The 20665-nt window shown below is 39.6% G+C and overlaps 2 protein-coding genes across 2 annotated transcripts; both read right to left on the bottom strand.

Moving 5' to 3' along the window:
• Nucleotides 1–2480: 2480 nt before the first annotated feature.
• LOC149289217 (endoplasmic reticulum membrane adapter protein XK-like) lies at nucleotides 2481–5043 on the bottom strand. Its single transcript, XM_089490879.1, has 3 exons — nucleotides 4799–5043; nucleotides 3639–3901; nucleotides 2481–3217 (listed from the first exon to the last, which is right to left on the bottom strand). Exons 1-3 carry the CDS (start codon nucleotides 5041–5043, stop codon nucleotides 2481–2483), a joined length of 1245 nt encoding a protein of 414 aa, XP_089347005.1.
• A 5485-nt stretch (nucleotides 5044–10528) lies between these two features.
• LOC149289216 (endoplasmic reticulum membrane adapter protein XK-like) lies at nucleotides 10529–13091 on the bottom strand. The gene is made up of 3 exons (XM_089490877.1): nucleotides 12847–13091; nucleotides 11687–11949; nucleotides 10529–11265 (listed from the first exon to the last, which is right to left on the bottom strand). Exons 1-3 carry the CDS (start codon nucleotides 13089–13091, stop codon nucleotides 10529–10531), a joined length of 1245 nt encoding a protein of 414 aa, XP_089347003.1.
• Nucleotides 13092–20665: the final 7574 nt, after the last annotated feature.

Below are 20665 nucleotides of genomic sequence, written 5' to 3'. Positions count from 1 at the left end.
ATAGTGCAGCATAACCCCAATCACTATATACTACGCCAAACATTGTTGTGGTGTAGGCCTACCACTTCATTGTCTGGCTTAGTAGTAGGGATGCACCGAAACGAATTCTGGACTGAAACCGAAAATGCAGCATTTACCTGTCCGAAACCGAATATGACCTCCCCACACCATAAAAAAACCCTTTTATTTTAAGTAAGTAACACACCAAAATAGGACAAAACAATTAAAAAACAATATTATATGTATATATATATGATTGTTAACAGCAATCACATTCCTATCATGCCCAGGCATACCCAGATTCCAGGATGTACTCGCAGACTTGGCATGATAGGAGTATGATTGCCCTATCTACCCCTTCTCACTCCCTTCTGCCCCATCTACCCCTTCTCACTCCCTTCTCCCCTATCTACCCCCTTTCCCCCGTCTCACGCCCTTCTCCCTATCTACCCCCTCCTAACTATCTACCCTCTCCCTCTTTGAAGTTCACTTACCTTTCAGGAGTCCTGCGGTGAGGGTGCAAGGCCTCTGCCTCCCAGCTCTGCCACTGTATGGAACAGTATAGAGTGATGGGAGTTATGATGTACTTTTAGAGCATAATTAGATCATGAAAAAGACATTGGAAATGGTACAGCATAACACCCATCACTCTCACACACTTACCAATCCACACATATATACCAATCCACACATATATACCAATCCACACATATATACCAATCCACACCTATACCAATCCACACCTATATACCAATCCACACCTATATACCAATCCACACGTATATACCAATCCACACACATATACCAATCCACACGTATATACCAATCCACACGTATATACCAATCCACACGTATATACCAATCCACACGTATATACCAATCCACACGTATATACCAATCCACACATATATACCAATCCACACATACACCAATCCACACATACACCAATCCACACATATATACTAATCCACTCTCACTGAATATTTTCCTACCTTTCCTCTTTTCTCCTTACAGCTCCTTTTCCTCCTCTTCGCTCCTCTTCTTCAGTTCTTCTGTCTTCTCTGTCTTCTTCCGGTTCAGAGGGCACGGACAGCGGTGGGCGCGGCTTCAGTGTTGTGCGCCGGGATCTAACAACAAACCCCGGCGCACAGCAGCTGTTGCCGCGCGGATCACAAGGGAGCGGTATCGGAGGTCTTTAGCAGACCTCCGGCTCCCTTGAGTGATTTTAAGCCGGGTTGAACCCGGCTTAAAATCACTCAAGGGAACCGGAGGTCTGTTAAAGACCTCCGATACCGCTCCCTTGCGAGCCTGCTCCTCCAGCGGCGGACATTACTGTCCGTCTCTGGAGGGGTGCCGGGTGCCGCAAGTTGGCACCCCCTGATGAGCGGCACCCGGTGCGGACCGCCCCCTAGAGTGTGACGCCCTGTGCGGTCGCACACCCCAAAAGCCGGTCCTGCTCTAAGGGGCCGGGAAGCCCCCACCAGGGCCGGCCTTAGGGGTTTGCCGCCGCACAGGGTTTAAATTAAAACATCGGGGTTTTTTTCAACTTTATTTAACATCCTCCATGTTAAATAAAGTTAAAAAAAACTTTATTTAACATGGAGGATGTTAAATAAAGTTAAAAAAACCCCGATGTTTTTGACAGCCCCTAAGTCAATGCGGCCCTGCCGTGGCCCGGCCCACCGGGCAAACGCCCGGTGTGCCCGATGGCCAGTCCGGGCCTGCAGGTGCCTCTATCAAAAATCGTTTGTGAAACATTATTACTCAAAAGGTTCTTGAGCCAGTAGACCCTTGATAATTACCACGCTAACAGTGCAGGGTTTTCAGATAATGCAGAGAAGTGTTACTATACAAAAAGCATCAGTGAGTACTCGTTAACCTTGCATACTCACAATGAGTTTCAGGAGTTTTAATAACTAAAATAACTAATATATATATTTAAATATATAGTAGATTTGACTCCCAAAACCCTGGGCTCTGGGATAAAAAAAAAACCCTGAGAGCTATGCTTCAATACTTACAGAAACAACTACTGTTGATGGAGAATGGACAGAGGTCCCTATTTAGCTATTAACTGTATTTTGTATCATACTTTGTTACCTAGTTTGATGTCTGTCAAAGTAACAAGTAGCTGGCATATAGCCGCCTTGTAATTATATAAAACAGTTGGTAGCTACAGGCAGTCCATCCTGAATGTAGTTCACCAAGTGCATTCAGTTTTCATTTAATAATAAAGCTTTTAGAATAAAAAACAAACAAACAAAAAAACACTTTCATTCTTAATATTGCCATTCAGAACACTTTATTTAGGGAAGACACAGATGTGGTATATTAGTTTTCTTGTGTCCTTATATATCCCCTAATGCTCTCTGCATTCTGTCCATTTTGTCGGCTTCTGCTTCGAGAGTCTGTAGTAGAGTAGCTTCCCAATGAACACAGATAAACTCCTTTGCATTGATGTAAATCTCATCTTGTCAGTTCTAAGGCTCACAGACCTCGGAGCTATGTTCATTTGTTGGGGCTCTTGAAGGTTTGCACACACAACAAAGACTCTTTAAGCCTGACGTCAGGCCACCTACAAAACTAGATGTGAAAAGCGTCCTGCAGGGGTGCAAGAACTGATAAAAAATCAGCATGAAGAGCATCGATATGGTATAACCCACCAGGAGCAGTGCGACCAAGAAAGAGCTACCTATGAGCGAGTAAACATCTGTTTGATAGATGTACCATAAGAAAATCAGGACGGTGTTTTCAATATGTCTGAGCATATAATACATGGTGATGCGACACCAATTGTTTGATTTGGTAATCAGGTCGGGCTCACTGAGCTCGACCTGAATCGGACACCAGCAGAAAATGCTCGTCACAGAGTACAGGATGTTCAGTACAGCACGCTCAGTAGCAGTCCTACACTTGCTCAAACCATTCTTGTTGTTTCCCGATGACTTATTCTTCCAAAAACTGATCCATGAGTAGAGCATAAAAGTCAACAGGTTTAAGGCCACCACACACAGGGTCCATGTTTTGAAAACGGAGCTGAAGAGGCCAAGCACGACGACTCTGCTGGAAATCTCAAGGAATCTCCAAAGCAATAAGCAGAGGTAGGCAGCTGGTCGAAAGGTGAAATCATAGTCCTCGTAATTAATTCGAATGGCCAGGATGTTGCACTGTAACGCTCCATACGTAACGGACAGCAGAGAGATACTCATAAGCATGCCTGAAGAAAATCAGAAAAGGAAAGGACAATTCCAATTAGTAAACATTAAGACAAATGGCACTTGATTGACAGTTTGATAAATGTATGTGTAAATGATATGCATTTATGAAGAAAAAATATAGTCCTTAATCACTGGGGCATTTCTGCACATACAATTTGTGTGTGACTAGATTTCTTTATGCAGCAAATAACGTATCCTAAATTACTAGTTAAAGCTACGAAGACATTTTTTAAATATCCATTTTCAAGCACTCTTAACTGTTTGTCCTGTTCTCCAACAATTTACTCTCTACTGAAAATCTATCAAATGTCGTTTTTTTCTTTCATTCTTGCATCAAAGTTCTTTTTTAATGACTGCAAAAATATGTATTCATTCCACATTCTATATTGACAAAGAAACGACAAAGAAATGTTGTCTTACATCTGCATAGGCTTATATGCTGTTGTGAGATGGAAATATACAGCTGTAGTATCAGTTGAGGTGCTGACCCAAGGAAAGCTTGGATGAAGGAGGCCCAGCGGAAAGCAGAACTGTGTTTGGACAGCAGCATATCGACGCGACCAACCTCATGTTCCACCTCAACACAACATCCATCTTCAGACAGCTGCTTCCTCTTAATGAGGGTGTTGTATGGATCCTCTGATTTTCCATTAATGAAGTAAAGGCGGAGAACTTGCACACACCTGCAAAGTATAGGAAGAAATAGGGTTCACTCATTATTAACACTGGACAGAACATTACAGCCACATGGGGTGAGGTTCCATTTAACACAATGAAAACTATTACTGCCCTGCATCATTAGATAAATGCTTTCACCCAAACCTGACCCAAAACATCGCGCCTTCTAGTCATCTCCCCAGCCCCCTGCATATCTCCTGTTCAAATATAATCTGGCCAAGAAGCACACATAAAACCATAAACTCAATAGTGGCTGAGATTTTAGATTCAACTCAAACTCTATGTATTTAAATGATATCTCGGTATGTATCACTTTTCTACAAAACACAATCATTCCCTTCAAAATATCCCCTGTTCCCACTCTTTGTACTATCAAAGTTACAAATATTAAATGGAACGCCTTTTACCCATCTAAAATGAGAACACGTTTGTTGTCCGGGTTTAGTGGGAGGGAGTCAGTGAAAATTCAATACATTTTCAAGGGGCCTGAAACCTTTGAACTCTGACGGCGCATGAAACCACGTAACATTAAGTTGCAACGGATCACATTGTGATAACTTGTAAGCAGATGCCATATACAAAATCTGTGACACTTGTATTTGATTGCTTTATTCATCTATTGCTTCCTAATTGCTCACAAGAGCAGACCATCTTTTCCTTCTGTAGAAATATGCTTTAATCCGTGTTATTGGTGATTTCATTCTAAATGTTCTTTGTGAAATATTTTGTCTATCCCTTATTCTAACAGCGCTATGGAATCTGTGGGCACTATATAAATAAATGGCATGGAATCATCAGCGGTTTTCATTTCTTTTACAATAGACACTGTGCCATGTACCTAAAGCACTGGCTCACTGATGTGGTATCTATCTAAATACAGGGCACCTTCCCTCCTCACTCACCTGAACAGAGGTCCCAGCTGCAGGAGATGAAACAGATGTTCCAGGGATCTGTCATCAAAGAATTCCATGTGGAAGCAGACAAAACAGATCTGTACCAGAAGGCAGGGCAGAAGACAGAATAGGAGGGTCAAGTACAACCAAATTCTGTGCACTGCAGTGCTGTATGTGCTGCTCAAGTACAGGCCTAAGATTGTCTCTGCTACATACAGAAACAGAGAAATCAAAATTGAGCGAGGGAACTTCATGGTCGCTCAGTTTGAGTGCGGACACTCAGAAACACCGCGTAGCGAACAGCTACTTTTGAGAAATAACAGCGTCAGGCAAGCAGAAGTGCACGAAACACTATCCAACCATCAACTGACCTAACCCAGCTGCTGCTGTCCCTATATCCTACAGTGACATCACAATCACTTGGTGATGTCATAATGCTGAGGATGTAACAGCTGGCTGTCAGCAGCATGTGTGATTTTAGCAGTTATTCAAATAGTTATATGTTTTTAACAAAGTGTACGATTGTATTATCTTTTGCCATTTTTGAAATAAAGCAGTTTACTTCAATGGAACACAGAGGTTTCTTACCTGTTGTAGTGCTTTTATTAAGAGCCAATGGAAGTGAATATAGCAGCCAACTGAAGGACTAGGCTGTCATAATATAAGCAAGCAACAATAGGGAAAACATCGGAGAAATTTAAATTTTAAGATCATATAGATCATATGAAATATACAGATTTGATATATGTGATTTCTTATGTAGAAAACGAAACAAACATAGAAATACATACTAACGCTTGGTTGAATGAAGTCAGACCTAACAAAAAAGGCTTCTAGGCCATGGTGCCAGAAATAATAGGGCAGTTACGAGATCATCGATCTCACTAATGTTATCGAGTGAAAACATGTATTACTAAAAATGTTTTTGTTTAACTTCTGAATTCATTATCAAAATTTTCAATGTTTTAGGTGGAATAACACCAAAATGTGGGTAACATGTTAAAAATTTATTTTTTAGAATTGTTAATATTAGTTGCTAGTAAATTGAAAGTATTAACGTAGTATACTTTTAAACGGACCAACAACAAATACAGTGAATTTTGTTTCATTCACTTAAAATCTTGTTTGACAATTAAAACAGGCACCCGTAAAGTCAACTAAACCCTTAAACTCCAGAATGAATTGCCCCAAAATATCCCATGCCACAGAATCAAGTAATTACAAGCATCAAGGGACCTGGGATCCAGACAAATGTGATTTCTCAATAAAATGAAGAAATAATTATATGTAATAAGTGGTTATTTTCTTGAAATCAAGTAATTTATGTGGTAGAAATGCTAAGAAACCATGTAGCATTTATTTAATAATAATAATAATAAACACAGCTAAATTGTGATGAATTGATGGTACTATAAAAATATCATGCACCTTGTATACTACTGTGGAATATTATCCCATATTTAGAGGATGCTCTTTATAAACTAAATGGGATTAAGGAGGATAGTAATACAATGCACATTGCAAAATTAGGGCAGGACTGGGAATAGTGGCGACTCTAGAAACAATATATAGGGGGGGCACACAAGATACCACAGTCAAACTGGGGGGGCATTTATAATTTCCACCATTAAATCATACCACTGAAAAAACATATATAATGTGCTATGGAATGATACTTTTGTTATTGGACAATACAATACTTGATCATTGAACATGGGAAGCCTGAAGCCACAATTTAGTACGACTAATCCTTGAAATAAATATTATAGTGTAAACAACACAATACCTTATCTTTTCCACTACATGATTTCAGAGCCTAATATTAGACCCTGCTGCCGATATATATAAATATTATGAAGGACCACTACCTTTGGTCTCCAGTTGACCTTCTTCTTTCTCCACTCCCCCTATATCACACTTATCAGGAGCTAGCCCTACCCCTTACATGGCTTGCCTTGCCTTCAAACGCAGCTAGCTGCATACAAAGGTGGTTTTAAATTGTACTTGCTAGTTGTCCACCGATTCCTTGCTTTGTCCTATGTACATATTGGTCATTTGAAAACACACCTCAACACATGAATTCATATGGTTCTTAGCGTGTTCCTCCCTTTCTATATTTATTAGCTATAATGTTCTTACAACAGGTAAGAAACCTTAATGATACTCAGCCTTAAAAGGGAAACTGCTGTTAAAACAAAATCCAAGTTGGCTCATTATATCTGATCATTACAGGTGCCCAGGCCCGGACTGGGACAAAAAATAGGCCCGGGCATTTAAGCCTGAGCAGCCCATATTTATTTATTGTTAAAGCCCACCCTTCATGTACCATCTTTGCATTTAATCATTCACACAAATCATTAACACATTCATTAATGCAGTCTCACAAATCATTCAAGCAATTCATCCACACATGAATTCATTAATTGTCATACGCATTCACACAATTCATCCACACATTTATTCATTCATTCTCATACGCATTCACACTACCCCCTCTCATCATCTTATCTGCCCCTTCTCACTATGTTCCCCCTTTTCACTATGTAACCCCCTTCCCCACTTCTCAATATGTACCGCCTCTATCTATCCCCTCTCCCCCTTTCTCACTACCTAACCCAACTCTGCCCCTTCTCACTGCAGCCCCTTCCCTTACCCTATTTACCTTGTTGCCAGAGCAAGCAGCAACTGCGACCGCGCCTGTGGCAGGGCAGGATTGACTTAGGGGCTGATGGAGCTGCAGCTCCAGGCTCCTACCTTAAAATAGGCCCAGTCAGGACCGGACTGACTGGGCCTATATGGCCGCATTAAGGCAGAGCCCCTTAAGCCCGCCGCAACTGCAACCGGGTCCGCCACTCTAAGGCAGAGCCGGCCTTAGGTGTTCTGGCGCCCTGTGCGGACTACTCCTCTGGTGCCCCCCCATCCCAAAAAAAGAAAGGAATAAAAACTTGTAACAAAACTCCCCTTTCTCACTATCTATCCCCCTGTATCACTATCTACCACCTCTGCCTCTTCTCACTGTTATCATTATATACTGAGGCAGACATTGACGGTGGTACAGCATAATACTTATCACTATATACTGAGGCAGAAATTGACGGTGGTACAGCATAACACCTACCACTATATACTGAGGCAGACAATGACGGTGGTACAGCATAACACCTATCACTATATACTGAGGCACACATTGACAGTGGTACAGCGTAATCCCTATCACTATACATTGAGCCAGACATTGACAATAGTGCAGCATAACCCCAATCACTATATACTACGCCAAACATTGTTGTGGTGTAGGCCTACCACTTCATTGTCTGGCTTAGTAGTAGGGATGCACCGAAACGAATTCTGGACTGAAACCGAAAATGCAGCATTTACCTGTCCGAAACCGAATATGACCTCCCCACACCATAAAAAAACCCTTTTATTTTAAGTAAGTAACACACCAAAATAGGACAAAACAATTAAAAAACAATATTATATGTATATATATATGATTGTTAACAGCAATCACATTCCTATCATGCCCAGGCATACCCAGATTCCAGGATGTACTCGCAGACTTGGCATGATAGGAGTATGATTGCCCTATCTACCCCTTCTCACTCCCTTCTGCCCCATCTACCCCTTCTCACTCCCTTCTCCCCTATCTACCCCCTTTCCCCCGTCTCACGCCCTTCTCCCTATCTACCCCCTCCTAACTATCTACCCTCTCCCTCTTTGAAGTTCACTTACCTTTCAGGAGTCCTGCGGTGAGGGTGCAAGGCCTCTGCCTCCCAGCTCTGCCACTGTATGGAACAGTATAGAGTGATGGGAGTTATGATGTACTTTTAGAGCATAATTAGATCATGAAAAAGACATTGGAAATGGTACAGCATAACACCCATCACTCTCACACACTTACCAATCCACACATATATACCAATCCACACATATATACCAATCCACACATATATACCAATCCACACCTATACCAATCCACACCTATATACCAATCCACACCTATATACCAATCCACACGTATATACCAATCCACACACATATACCAATCCACACGTATATACCAATCCACACGTATATACCAATCCACACGTATATACCAATCCACACGTATATACCAATCCACACGTATATACCAATCCACACATATATACCAATCCACACATATATACCAATCCACACATACACCAATCCACACATACACCAATCCACACATATATACTAATCCACTCTCACTGAATATTTTCCTACCTTTCCTCTTTTCTCCTTACAGCTCCTTTTCCTCCTCTTCGCTCCTCTTCTTCAGTTCTTCTGTCTTCTCTGTCTTCTTCCGGTTCAGAGGGCACGGACAGCGGTGGGCGCGGCTTCAGTGTTGTGCGCCGGGATCTAACAACAAACCCCGGCGCACAGCAGCTGTTGCCGCGCGGATCACAAGGGAGCGGTATCGGAGGTCTTTAGCAGACCTCCGGCTCCCTTGAGTGATTTTAAGCCGGGTTGAACCCGGCTTAAAATCACTCAAGGGAACCGGAGGTCTGTTAAAGACCTCCGATACCGCTCCCTTGCGAGCCTGCTCCTCCAGCGGCGGACATTACTGTCCGTCTCTGGAGGGGTGCCGGGTGCCGCAAGTTGGCACCCCCTGATGAGCGGCACCCGGTGCGGACCGCCCCCTAGAGTGTGACGCCCTGTGCGGTCGCACACCCCAAAAGCCGGTCCTGCTCTAAGGGGCCGGGAAGCCCCCACCAGGGCCGGCCTTAGGGGTTTGCCGCCGCACAGGGTTTAAATTAAAACATCTGGGTTTTTTTCAACTTTATTTAACATCCTCCATGTTAAATAAAGTTAAAAAAAACTTTATTTAACATGGAGGATGTTAAATAAAGTTAAAAAAACCCCGATGTTTTTGACAGCCCCTAAGTCAATGCGGCCCTGCCGTGGCCCGGCCCACCGGGCAAACGCCCGGTGTGCCCGATGGCCAGTCCGGGCCTGCAGGTGCCTCTATCAAAAATCGTTTGTGAAACATTATTACTCAAAAGGTTCTTGAGCCAGTAGACCCTTGATAATTACCACGCTAACAGTGCAGGGTTTTCAGATAATGCAGAGAAGTGTTACTATACAAAAAGCATCAGTGAGTACTCGTTAACCTTGCATACTCACAATGAGTTTCAGGAGTTTTAATAACTAAAATAACTAATATATATATTTAAATATATAGTAGATTTGACTCCCAAAACCCTGGGCTCTGGGATAAAAAAAAAACCCTGAGAGCTATGCTTCAATACTTACAGAAACAACTACTGTTGATGGAGAATGGACAGAGGTCCCTATTTAGCTATTAACTGTATTTTGTATCATACTTTGTTACCTAGTTTGATGTCTGTCAAAGTAACAAGTAGCTGGCATATAGCCGCCTTGTAATTATATAAAACAGTTGGTAGCTACAGGCAGTCCATCCTGAATGTAGTTCACCAAGTGCATTCAGTTTTCATTTAATAATAAAGCTTTTAGAATAAAAAACAAACAAACAAAAAAACACTTTCATTCTTAATATTGCCATTCAGAACACTTTATTTAGGAAAGACACAGATGTGGTATATTAGTTTTCTTGTGTCCTTATATATCCCCTAATGCTCTCTGCATTCTGTCCATTTTGTCGGCTTCTGCTTCGAGAGTCTGTAGTAGAGTAGCTTCCCAATGAACACAGATAAACTCCTTTGCATTGATGTAAATCTCATCTTGTCAGTTCTAAGGCTCACAGACCTCGGAGCTATGTTCATTTGTTGGGGCTCTTGAAGGTTTGCACACACAACAAAGACTCTTTAAGCCTGACGTCAGGCCACCTACAAAACTAGATGTGAAAAGCGTCCTGCAGGGGTGCAAGAACTGATAAAAAATCAGCATGAAGAGCATCGATATGGTATAACCCACCAGGAGCAGTGCGACCAAGAAAGAGCTACCTATGAGCGAGTAAACATCTGTTTGATAGATGTACCATAAGAAAATCAGGACGGTGTTTTCAATATGTCTGAGCATATAATACATGGTGATGCGACACCAATTGTTTGATTTGGTAATCAGGTCGGGCTCACTGAGCTCGACCTGAATCGGACACCAGCAGAAAATGCTCGTCACAGAGTACAGGATGTTCAGTACAGCACGCTCAGTAGCAGTCCTACACTTGCTCAAACCATTCTTGTTGTTTCCCGATGACTTATTCTTCCAAAAACTGATCCATGAGTAGAGCATAAAAGTCAACAGGTTTAAGGCCACCACACACAGGGTCCATGTTTTGAAAACGGAGCTGAAGAGGCCAAGCACGACGACTCTGCTGGAAATCTCAAGGAATCTCCAAAGCAATAAGCAGAGGTAGGCAGCTGGTCGAAAGGTGAAATCATAGTCCTCGTAATTAATTCGAATGGCCAGGATGTTGCACTGTAACGCTCCATACGTAACGGACAGCAGAGAGATACTCATAAGCATGCCTGAAGAAAATCAGAAAAGGAAAGGACAATTCCAATTAGTAAACATTAAGACAAATGGCACTTGATTGACAGTTTGATAAATGTATGTGTAAATGATATGCATTTATGAAGAAAAAATATAGTCCTTAATCACTGGGGCATTTCTGCACATACAATTTGTGTGTGACTAGATTTCTTTATGCAGCAAATAACGTATCCTAAATTACTAGTTAAAGCTACGAAGACATTTTTTAAATATCCATTTTCAAGCACTCTTAACTGTTTGTCCTGTTCTCCAACAATTTACTCTCTACTGAAAATCTATCAAATGTCGTTTTTTTCTTTCATTCTTGCATCAAAGTTCTTTTTTAATGACTGCAAAAATATGTATTCATTCCACATTCTATATTGACAAAGAAACGACAAAGAAATGTTGTCTTACATCTGCATAGGCTTATATGCTGTTGTGAGATGGAAATATACAGCTGTAGTATCAGTTGAGGTGCTGACCCAAGGAAAGCTTGGATGAAGGAGGCCCAGCGGAAAGCAGAACTGTGTTTGGACAGCAGCATATCGACGCGACCAACCTCATGTTCCACCTCAACACAACATCCATCTTCAGACAGCTGCTTCCTCTTAATGAGGGTGTTGTATGGATCCTCTGATTTTCCATTAATGAAGTAAAGGCGGAGAACTTGCACACACCTGCAAAGTATAGGAAGAAATAGGGTTCACTCATTATTAACACTGGACAGAACATTACAGCCACATGGGGTGAGGTTCCATTTAACACAATGAAAACTATTACTGCCCTGCATCATTAGATAAATGCTTTCACCCAAACCTGACCCAAAACATCGCGCCTTCTAGTCATCTCCCCAGCCCCCTGCATATCTCCTGTTCAAATATAATCTGGCCAAGAAGCACACATAAAACCATAAACTCAATAGTGGCTGAGATTTTAGATTCAACTCAAACTCTATGTATTTAAATGATATCTCGGTATGTATCACTTTTCTACAAAACACAATCATTCCCTTCAAAATATCCCCTGTTCCCACTCTTTGTACTATCAAAGTTACAAATATTAAATGGAACGCCTTTTACCCATCTAAAATGAGAACACGTTTGTTGTCCGGGTTTAGTGGGAGGGAGTCAGTGAAAATTCAATACATTTTCAAGGGGCCTGAAACCTTTGAACTCTGACGGCGCATGAAACCACGTAACATTAAGTTGCAACGGATCACATTGTGATAACTTGTAAGCAGATGCCATATACAAAATCTGTGACACTTGTATTTGATTGCTTTATTCATCTATTGCTTCCTAATTGCTCACAAGAGCAGACCATCTTTTCCTTCTGTAGAAATATGCTTTAATCCGTGTTATTGGTGATTTCATTCTAAATGGTCTTTGTGAAATATTTTGTCTATCCCTTATTCTAACAGCGCTATGGAATCTGTGGGCACTATATAAATAAATGGCATGGAATCATCAGCGGTTTTCATTTCTTTTACAATAGACACTGTGCCATGTACCTAAAGCACTGGCTCACTGATGTGGTATCTATCTAAATACAGGGCACCTTCCCTCCTCACTCACCTGAACAGAGGTCCCAGCTGCAGGAGATGAAACAGATGTTCCAGGGATCTGTCATCAAAGAATTCCATGTGGAAGCAGACAAAACAGATCTGTACCAGAAGGCAGGGCAGAAGACAGAATAGGAGGGTCAAGTACAACCAAATTCTGTGCACTGCAGTGCTGTATGTGCTGCTCAAGTACAGGCCTAAGATTGTCTCTGCTACATACAGAAACAGAGAAATCAAAATTGAGCGAGGGAACTTCATGGTCGCTCAGTTTGAGTGCGGACACTCAGAAACACCGCGTAGCGAACAGCTACTTTTGAGAAATAACAGCGTCAGGCAAGCAGAAGTGCACGAAACACTATCCAACCATCAACTGACCTAACCCTGCTGCTGCTGTCCCTATATCCTACAGTGACATCACAATCACTTGGTGATGTCATAATGCTGAGGATGTAACAGCTGGCTGTCAGCAGCATGTGTGATTTTAGCAGTTATTCAAATAGTTATATGTTTTTAACAAAGTGTACGATTGTATTATCTTTTGCCATTTTTGAAATAAAGCAGTTTACTTCAATGGAACACAGAGGTTTCTTACCTGTTGTAGTGCTTTTATTAAGAGCCAATGGAAGTGAATATAGCAGCCAACTGAAGGACTAGGCTGTCATAATATAAGCAAGCAACAATAGGGAAAACATCGGAGAAATTTAAATTTTAAGATCATATAGATCATATGAAATATACAGATTTGATATATGTGATTTCTTATGTAGAAAACGAAACAAACATAGAAATACATACTAACGCTTGGTTGAATGAAGTCAGACCTAACAAAAAAGGCTTCTAGGCCATGGTGCCAGAAATAATAGGGCAGTTACGAGATCATCGATCTCACTAATGTTATCGAGTGAAAACATGTATTACTAAAAATGTTTTTGTTTAACTTCTGAATTCATTATCAAAATTTTCAATGTTTTAGGTGGAATAACACCAAAATGTGGGTAACATGTTAAAAATTTATTTTTTAGAATTGTTAATATTAGTTGCTAGTAAATTGAAAGTATTAACGTAGTATACTTTTAAACGGACCAACAACAAATACAGTGAATTTTGTTTCATTCACTTAAAATCTTGTTTGACAATTAAAACAGGCACCCGTAAAGTCAACTAAACCCTTAAACTCCAGAATGAATTGCCCCAAAATATCCCATGCCACAGAATCAAGTAATTACAAGCATCAAGGGACCTGGGATCCAGACAAATGTGATTTCTCAATAAAATGAAGAAATAATTATATGTAATAAGTGGTTATTTTCTTGAAATCAAGTAATTTATGTGGTAGAAATGCTAAGAAACCATGTAGCATTTATTTAATAATAATAATAATAAACACAGCTAAATTGTGATGAATTGATGGTACTATAAAAATATCATGCACCTTGTATACTACTGTGGAATATTATCCCATATTTAGAGGATGCTCTTTATAAACTAAATGGGATTAAGGAGGATAGTAATACAATGCACATTGCAAAATTAGGGCAGGACTGGGAATAGTGGCGACTCTAGAAACAATATATAGGGGGGGCACACAAGATACCACAGTCAAACTGGGGGGGCATTTATAATTTCCACCATTAAATCATACCACTGAAAAAACATATATAATGTGCTATGGAATGATACTTTTGTTATTGGACAATACAATACTTGATCATTGAACATGGGAAGCCTGAAGCCACAATTTAGTACGACTAATCCTTGAAATAAATATTATAGTGTAAACAACACAATACCTTATCTTTTCCACTACATGATTTCAGTGCCTAATATTAGACCCTGCTGCCGATATATATAAATATTATGAAGGACCACTACCTTTGGTCTCCAGTTGACCTTCTTCTTTCTCCACTCCCCCTATATCACACTTATCAGGAGCTAGCCCTACCCCTTACATGGCTTGCCTTGCCTTCAAACGCAGCTAGCTGCATACAAAGGTGGTTTTAAATTGTACTTGCTAGTTGTCCACCGATTCCTTGCTTTGTCCTATGTACATATTGGTCATTTGAAAACACACCTCAACACATGAATTCATATGGTTCTTAGCGTGTTCCTCCCTTTCTATATTTATTAGCTATAATGTTCTTACAACAGGTAAGAAACCTTAATGATACTCAGCCTTAAAAGAGAAACTGCTGTTAAAACAAAATCCAAGTTGGCTCATTATATCTGATCATTACAGGTGCCTCTATCAAAAATTGTTTGTGAAACATTATTACTCAAAAGGTTCTTGAGCCAGTAGACCCTTGATAATTACCACGCTAACAGTGCAGGGTTTTCAGATAATGCAGAGAAGTGTTACTATACAAAAAGCATCAGTGAGTACTCGTTAACCTTGCATACTCACAATGAGTTTCAGGAGTTTTAATAACTAAAATAACTAATATATATATTTAAATATATAGTAGATTTGACTCCCAAAACCCTGGGCTCTGGGATAAAAAAAAAACCCCTGAGAGCTATGCTTCAATACTTACAGAAACAACTACTGTTGATGGAGAATGGACAGAGGTCCCTATTTAGCTATTAACTGTATTTTGTATCATACTTTGTTACCTAGTTTGATGTCTGTCAAAGTAACAAGTAGCTGGCATATAGCCGCCTATCTGCTAGCAACTACCAGTTTGCAGCTTGTAATTATATAAAACAGTTGGTAGCTACAGGCAGTCCATCCTGAATGTAGTTCACCAAGTGCATTCAGTTTTCATTTAATAATAAAGCTTTTAGAATAAAAAACAAACAAACAAAAAAACACTTTCATTCTTAATATTGCCATTCAGAACACTTTATTTAGGGAAGACACAGATGTGGTATATTAGTTTTCTTGTGTCCTTATATATCCCCTAATGCTCTCTGCATTCTGTCCATTTTGTCGGCTTCTGCTTCGAGAGTCTGTAGTAGAGTAGCTTCCCAATGAACACAGATAAACTCCTTTGCATTGATGTAAATCTCATCTTGTCAGTTCTAAGGCTCACAGACCTCGGAGCCATGTTCATTTGTTGGGGCTCTTGAAGGTTTGCACATACAACAAAGACTCTTTAAGCCTGACGTCAGGCCACCTACAAAACTAGATGTGAAAAGCGTCCTGCAGGGGTGCAAGAACTGATAAAAAATCAGCATGAAGAGCATCGATATGGTATAACCCACCAGGAGCAGTGCGACCAAGAAAGAGCTACCTATGAGCGAGTAAACATCTGTTTGATAGATGTACCATAAGAAAATCAGGACAGTGTTTTCAATATGTCTGAGCATATAATACATGGTGATGCGACACCAATTGTTTGAATCGGACACCAGCAGAAAATGCTCGTCACAGAGTACAGGATGTTCAGTACAGCACGCTCAGTAGCAGTCCTACACTTGCTCAAACCATTCTTGTTGTTTCCCGATGACTTATTCTTCCAAAAACTGATCCATGAGTAGAGCATAAAAGTCAACAGGTTTAAGGCCACCACACACAGGGTCCATGTTTTGAAAACGCAGCTGAGGAGGCCAAGCACGACGACTCTGCTGGAAATCTCAGGGAATCTCCAAAGCAATAAGCAGAGGTAGGCAGCTGGTCGAAAGGTGAAATCATAGTCCTCGTAATTAATTCGAATGGCCAGGATGTTGCACTGTAACGCTCCATACGTAACGGACAGCAGAGAGATACTCATAAGCATGCCTGAAGAAAATCAGAAAAGGAAAGGACAATTCCAATTAGTAAACATTAAGACAAATGGCACTTGATTGACAGTTTGATAAATGTATGTGTAAATGATATGCATTTATGAAGAAAAAATATAGTCCTTAATCACTGGGGCATTTCTGCACATACAATTTGTGTGTGACTAGATTTCTTTATGCAGCAAATAACGTATCCTAAATTACTAGTTAAAGCTACGAAGACATTTTTTAAATATCCATTTTCAAGCACTCTTAACTGTTTGTCCTGTTCTCCAACAATTTACTCTCTACTGAAAATCTATCAAATGTCGTTTTTTTCTTTCATTCTTGCATCAAAGTTCTTTTTTAATGACTGCAAAAATATGTATTCATTCCACATTCTATATTGACAAAGAAACGACAAAGAAATGTTGTCTTACATCTGCATAGGCTTATATGCTGTTGTGAGATGGAAATATACAGCTGTAGTATCAGTTGAGGTGCTGACCCAAGGAAAGCTTGGATGAAGGAGGCCCAGCGGAAAGCAGAACTGTGTTTGGACAGCAGCATATCGACGCGACCAACCTCATGTTCCACCTCAACACAACATCCATCTTCAGACAGCTGCTTCCTCTTAATGAGGGTGTTGTATGGATCCTCTGATTTTCCATTAATGAAGTAAAGGCGGAGAACTTGCACACACCTGCAAAGTATAGGAAGAAATAGGGTTCACTCATTATTAACACTGGACAGAACATTACTGAAAGTGTGGTCTCCAAGGAGTTGAGGTATAAGTAGTTTTGTAGAATCACAACACATAAGACAACCAGTTAGACTTATCAGGGATCATTGACAATGTCAATTTGGAACGATCGATCAAAAGACGGGTTATATAGAGCTATACATCACAAATGATGTGTTCTCATTGTTTCAGGAATGGTTACCCCTGCAGGGGAGTAACTGAAACAGGTCAGCAAAGCCCTTTCAATTGCAATAGATCAACTCCAGACATAGAATGGCTTACGCTACACTCTATGAAGATAATAACACAGGTAAGCAATGGCATGGAAACAGCAAATCCTTGGCATTTATAATTAATTGCTTGACACATATTTGCAAAAAGTAATGTTTGACTTGGTCCAGTCAGATACATGCTATATCCAATATTTTATGAGCTCCCTTACTTGCTACTTCATGCTTAACTTTGATCATAGGACAGATTTGAAATTGGATAGGTCTAGTTGTTTTGAGCTCTTTAGCTCTTCTCGGTAGAGAACAAGAAGGCCTGAATTGAATTCAGATGAATAACTACCACTTATAATGGGTTATACTGGCTGTCTGAGGCAAACCACTTATCCATGAAATGCAATAACTAATGTTAATCAATGGCTGTAACCATATAGTCGAACTTGGGATTTGTAGTCTGGAAACAGTCCTGACCTCTGCTCCTACAGTCACTCGCAAGCAGTGTGTCTGGTTTTAGTACTCATTTTAATGAATATCCCCTTGACAACTTTTTGTTTGCACAAATGATCACCACACATTGTTCTCGAGCTTTACATTTCATGTCATTAAAAAAGTTACTGGTATAAATCTTGTTATAAGCGCTCTCTGATAACTGTGTTCGGCACGCGTATTAATGTCCCACATGGTAACTCAATAGCTGCTTCATTTAGGAACTGCAACATTATTACGGTTTCCTAGAGTAAACAATATATTCCAGGGGTTGTAGCATTTTCTTGGGGGTGGGATAATGACTCTCTTTCTCATAACATTTTGGTTCAGAAATCTGCATTTGTTGATACATTTGCGATTCTTTTCTTATATATATTTTTTTTAAACCAGAAAAGCTCTGTTGGACAAAATGAGTAACACGAACAAGTGTTATTAGCTCATAGCCTATAGGATTTGTATTTTGGTTAGCTCATCACACTAGCAAATTGCACTTCTCCCCCCTATTTTAGAACATTTGAATACTGAGTGACTATAAAAGTATATGGGAAAAAAATGGCATACATATAAACTATACAGATCCACACGGCCTAACTCAATGACTCGCTTATATTTACAAGATAATTGAGCTTCAGGATAAGTGCTTTTATTACTGTGTAATTGCTGCAATCCCTACTTGAATACAGGTCAGTAAAGTATGTATGAATTATCATTAGGAAGCCTCCAGCAGCTGATCAGCTTAGCCTCTTTATTCTCGTGTAGCCTTTCTGTAAGTTCCCAAGCCATGTGCTAGCCACCTTCTGAAACCAGACCCCTGCAGGATTCAAAAGCCTTTCTGTAACATCAAAAGCCATTACTTCAATTGCAACTATGCTCTGAAAGCAGACATTTTATTTTAGATGACCCCTATAAAATAGGACATGATTTCAAATATAATACTAGATGGGTTTTGGTAAATGTAATGTCCAATATGTCATTAACATTAAAGGTTAACGTTACATATTGTAACACCTCCACACTTACCGGTATATTCTAACGTTTGCAAGACATTTTTATATATCCTCAGTTAATGTCATCTTTAATAACTTTTGATTTCGATGTTGAGTAGACAAAGTGACCTACTCATTACTTAACTTGCCTGGGTGTGAAATTACACATCATTCGTGTTAAAATCTGTAATATTAGAAACTATTCTTTATTGACATAGTTAACCTTTGGAAGGCCGAGTCTTAGTATTTCTGTATTGATTATTGCTTCTTCTGCTACATAACAACCCCCACAATATATATATATATATTTTTATTTTTTTATTTTTTTTTAAAATACACTGAATGTGTTATTAGTAAGCTTCTCCATTAATGCTTTAGAGCGCTGATAAACAAACAGGACTACTTAAAGTTACCATTAGATTTTTTTGTTAATACAAAAGCAATGTGGCCACATTAGGTAGAAAACCTCTGTGAACTTTTGTAATCGCTTTAATAATAAAAAAAAAATGCATGCTCCAATTTGCATGCAGAAAAGTACATTGGAGCGAATGCAAAAATGGACTCCCAAAAATGTTTCAATGTTTACTCTTTTTATATAATAAATGAATAATAGATAACCAATTGTTAGTATAACAAGAAAGCAGATATAAAGAATATTTATTGCATTTGTTGATCAGCATTTAGAAATGTGAGGACCAGCAGGGATCAAACAACCGAAACACCGTCAATCCCAAACCCGGACCTCTAACAGCTATTTAACTATTTTGCAAAACAAAAATAAGACAATTTCAAACTAAAAAAACAAAACAATAAAGAATGTGTCTGTGTCTCATAATCCAGGGCATGCTGGGAGGTCTAAAGGGGGAGATTTATTTCTTGGTCAACTGACTACCAACATGTAACAATACAAATTAATTTAATTAACAATTTCCAATGATTTTTGTTTAAAATCATAGCCTGTAAAAATAACATTAATTTAACAATATATATAATTTCCTATTATGTATGACAAGCTCCCCTGGGTAATCTGTGTGCTCAGATAGTAACATGGAGTTTGTCAGGTGGCCCTTAGTATGTAATAAATGACCTGTTACATAGACCTTTACATGACCTTCAGCTGATCCCCATAAATCTGATTCTGTATCGCTATGAAGAATTTCATTTTCTGTTCTTTTAAAGTTAAAAGCAATATATATATATATATATATATATATATATATATATATATATAATAATTTATAAATATTATCAATATATAAATAGAATCCGCCTGCGCATAACCTGTTATGTTTGGTTCAGTATATATTGCCATTATTATTTGCGGAATGTTTCATAACATTGTTATAGTATAGGATAATTTCTTTGTTATTCTTATACTAGACATACCTTTCTCCTGTGCTCGTCATAGTGCGTTTGGTCCCATTTCTGCTGCAAATACTTATTGCCACATGGTAGAATTGGTTGATAGGATCGGTGCATGTTGACTGTGAATAGCTTTTCTTTAATAGCCGCTTCTGTATGAGTGAAGGAGGCTATATGGTGCCTGTGGAGTCAGGCCCTGGAGACAGCGTAGTGTGTTTAAGGAGAGTCATGTGGTGGTTACCATGGCATTGGAGTTAAGAAAATTGAATAGCTTGCTGGTAGCCTTTCAAACAATGCATTAGGAGAATAGCAACCAAAGTGTGATTGTAT

The sequence above is a fragment of the Sceloporus occidentalis genome, unplaced genomic scaffold (genome assembly GCF_023333645.1).
Source record: "Sceloporus occidentalis isolate IW3139 unplaced genomic scaffold, rSceOcc1.0.p SCAF_47, whole genome shotgun sequence".
NCBI lineage: Eukaryota > Metazoa > Chordata > Lepidosauria > Squamata > Phrynosomatidae > Sceloporus > Sceloporus occidentalis.
Note: the sequence above shows the minus strand (reverse complement) of the source record. Positions and strands in the feature narration are given on the sequence as shown.

Coding starts and splice junctions, on each gene's coding strand:
- LOC149289217 (XM_089490879.1), bottom strand. CDS start 5,043: ATGAAGTTCCCTCGCTCAATTTTGATTTCTCTGTTTCTGTATGTAGCA. Junction 3,902..4,798: donor CAGCTGGGACCTCTGTTCAG/GTGAGTGAGGAG, acceptor TATACTTTGCAG/GTGTGTGCAAGTTCTCCGCC. Junction 3,218..3,638: donor GCATATAAGCCTATGCAGAT/GTAAGACAACAT, acceptor GATTTTCTTCAG/GCATGCTTATGAGTATCTCT.
- LOC149289216 (XM_089490877.1), bottom strand. CDS start 13,091: ATGAAGTTCCCTCGCTCAATTTTGATTTCTCTGTTTCTGTATGTAGCA. Junction 11,950..12,846: donor CAGCTGGGACCTCTGTTCAG/GTGAGTGAGGAG, acceptor TATACTTTGCAG/GTGTGTGCAAGTTCTCCGCC. Junction 11,266..11,686: donor GCATATAAGCCTATGCAGAT/GTAAGACAACAT, acceptor GATTTTCTTCAG/GCATGCTTATGAGTATCTCT.